General features: G+C 42.1%; 1 protein-coding gene across 2 annotated transcripts in view; it reads left to right on the plus strand.

Moving 5' to 3' along the window:
* Window positions 1-2,500, plus strand: part of LOC135092108 (popeye domain-containing protein 3-like) — a 19,193-nt gene that overhangs the window by 14,336 nt on the left and 2,357 nt on the right. For both annotated transcript variants that reach the window (XM_063990328.1, XM_063990326.1), the window contains exons 7-8: window positions 1,355-1,507; window positions 2,235-2,350. In XM_063990328.1, the coding sequence (XP_063846398.1) occupies window positions 1,355-1,507; window positions 2,235-2,350 (269 nt within the window). The remainder of the gene's footprint in view (window positions 1-1,354; window positions 1,508-2,234; window positions 2,351-2,500) is intronic.

Below are 2,500 nucleotides of genomic sequence, written 5' to 3' on the forward strand. Positions count from 1 at the left end.
TCTCTCTCTCTCTCTCTCTCTCTCTCTCTCTCGTTGTAGTAGTGGAAATGGTGGGAAGGAAAGGGGAGATGGAGGAGTAGATGTTGGTGAAAGGGAGGGAGGAGGAAGAGAGGAGAGAGCTGGAGGGAGGGGAGCGGAGGATCGGAGGAGGTAATAACAGAAATACTAGTTAAAAAGTAATTGCAGAAGGGGGAGTAATAGCTGGTGGTGGGGGCGAAGAGGAAGAGGGGAGGTGGAAGAGGAGGAGGTGGTGGAAGGGAAGGAGAGGAAGAGAGGTGAGTGCCTGAAGGAAATTGAGAAGGGGGTCGAAGGAGGTAATAGCAAAAAATAATGACGAGGGGTGGTGATGGAGGTGAAGATGGAAGGGGTTGGGGAGATGGAGGAGGAGAAAGTAATAGAAGGGAGGGAGAAGGGAGGGAGGAGAAAGAGAGGGGCTGGGAATGGTAGTTGTGAGGGGGATGAAGGGAAAGGGCCGGGGGGATGGGCCAGGTGGAGCAGGTCAAGTGGGTGGAGGATCAAGGTTGAGTCTTAGAGGGTTCAACCAATCACAGGAACACAACAGCCTTCGTCAGGTAGGAGGTGACACACATGACGCTACTGAATATGTCGAGCAGGACTGGTGCAAGCTTTACTGCAGCCGACTGTACATGTATTACTGTTATTATTATCATTATTATTATTATTATTATTATTATTATTATTATTATTATTATTATTATTATTATTGTTATTATTGTGTTTGGAATAAAAAGTAAGTGCGTATCCATCAATCTTGTGCTTCCTATTAACTTAAAATCGCTGTTGAATTACTGTAATTATAAATGCTTTTCTTATTTACATGTACATGAAGTTATGAGAAAATATGCAATTGAAGTACAAAAATAAGTGCAATAGATGAATAATACACACAGCCATACACACCCCAGCTCCCCAACACACACATTAAAACACAAAGACATTCACACACACACACACACAAAAAAAAAAAAGATTAGACAAATGAATAAAATAAAAAAAACACTAACATATTTCAAAGATAAACATACATAAACACACACACACACACACACACACACACACACACACACACACACACACACACACACTAACAGGCATTCCAAGCATGAGAGGAAAGCAAACACACACACACACACACACACACACACACACACACACACACACACACACACACACACACACACATCTCACCCACCCATCCACCCACCCACCTACCCACACACACACACACACACACACACACACACACACAAGACCCGCGCACCTTGCAGATTACCGGGAATTTGGATGTTTTCTTTCTTTTTTTCTTTCTATTTTTTTTTTTTTTCTTCCACAGGTATCGATCATTGCCGCCACTTCATGCAGGTACGTGTTCTGGCACCGCACGAGTCTTGAGTACCTGTTCGTGAAGGAGTCGTACCTGGCGGCCGTGCTGTCCACCTTGATAGCACGAGACATCACCACCAAGCTGTACCACATGAACCAGAAGGTGACGTGACTCGAAGCTCGTTTTCTTCAGTTTACATCATCGTGTTTTCTTTTCTCACATTGATGGTTTGTTTGTGTCGTCTGGTTGTTAGCTTGATTTTGACTTTTGTGGGAACTCTGCTCCGTGTTTTGCAATGCGAGTGAAAAAAAAAAAAAAAAAAAAAAACGGGAATTTGGATTTGATTAGTGGTTGAAATGGTGGCATATATATGTGTGTGTGTGTGTGTGTGTGTGTGTGTGTGTGTGTGTGTGTGTGTGTGTGTGTGTGTGTAGGTGTGCTAAGCTAACAAAAATATTCAGAGACAAGTGATATAAAAGTAATGATGTATAACTTTGCATTAACCATTTCACAGCAATTCAACACATCTTTTCCTAATTACAAAAAAAAACTCTGGGATATATTTTCTTGTTCTACAGCCACCTTCAAACATTGTACTGACCAGAAATTGCAAAATCTATTCTTTCCATCACTTTTTTTTTTTTTTTTTTTTTTTGTATATGCTTATAAATATTTCATACATTGCTTTTAGTGATGTGAGTTATTGCATAACACAGTGAAATTAAACCACCGATTCGCCTTTCAAGACATAACACACACCAAGAGATGAAAGACTATGATTAACAGGTTCACCGGCCAATTAGCACACACAAGCGGTGAGCCTGCCTTGTATTGCCGGTAAACACTTCACTACACTGACGCCTGGGTTTGTGGCGGCTCCCTCTTGCAGATCGTTACTGAGAAGGGATCACATCTCGACATCCGCCTCCCCTCCCTCACCTCCTCCCTCTCCTCCTCGTGTGGCGGGGAAGGATCGCTTCGTTCGCCTGCTAAGTTTTCCATCAGGTAAATATCACATCCTTTGTCTAATCCGTCTCATCTTTTTTCCTATTTTTCCTTCTCTTTTTTTTTCTGTTCCTCCTTCTCCTTACCCATATCTTTTTTTCTTTTTTGTCAGTTTCTTTCTTTTTTTCTCTCTTTCTCTCTCTCTCTCTC

Source organism: Scylla paramamosain, chromosome 39 (assembly GCF_035594125.1).
Source record: "Scylla paramamosain isolate STU-SP2022 chromosome 39, ASM3559412v1, whole genome shotgun sequence".
Classification (NCBI taxonomy): Eukaryota; Metazoa; Arthropoda; class Malacostraca; order Decapoda; family Portunidae; genus Scylla; species Scylla paramamosain.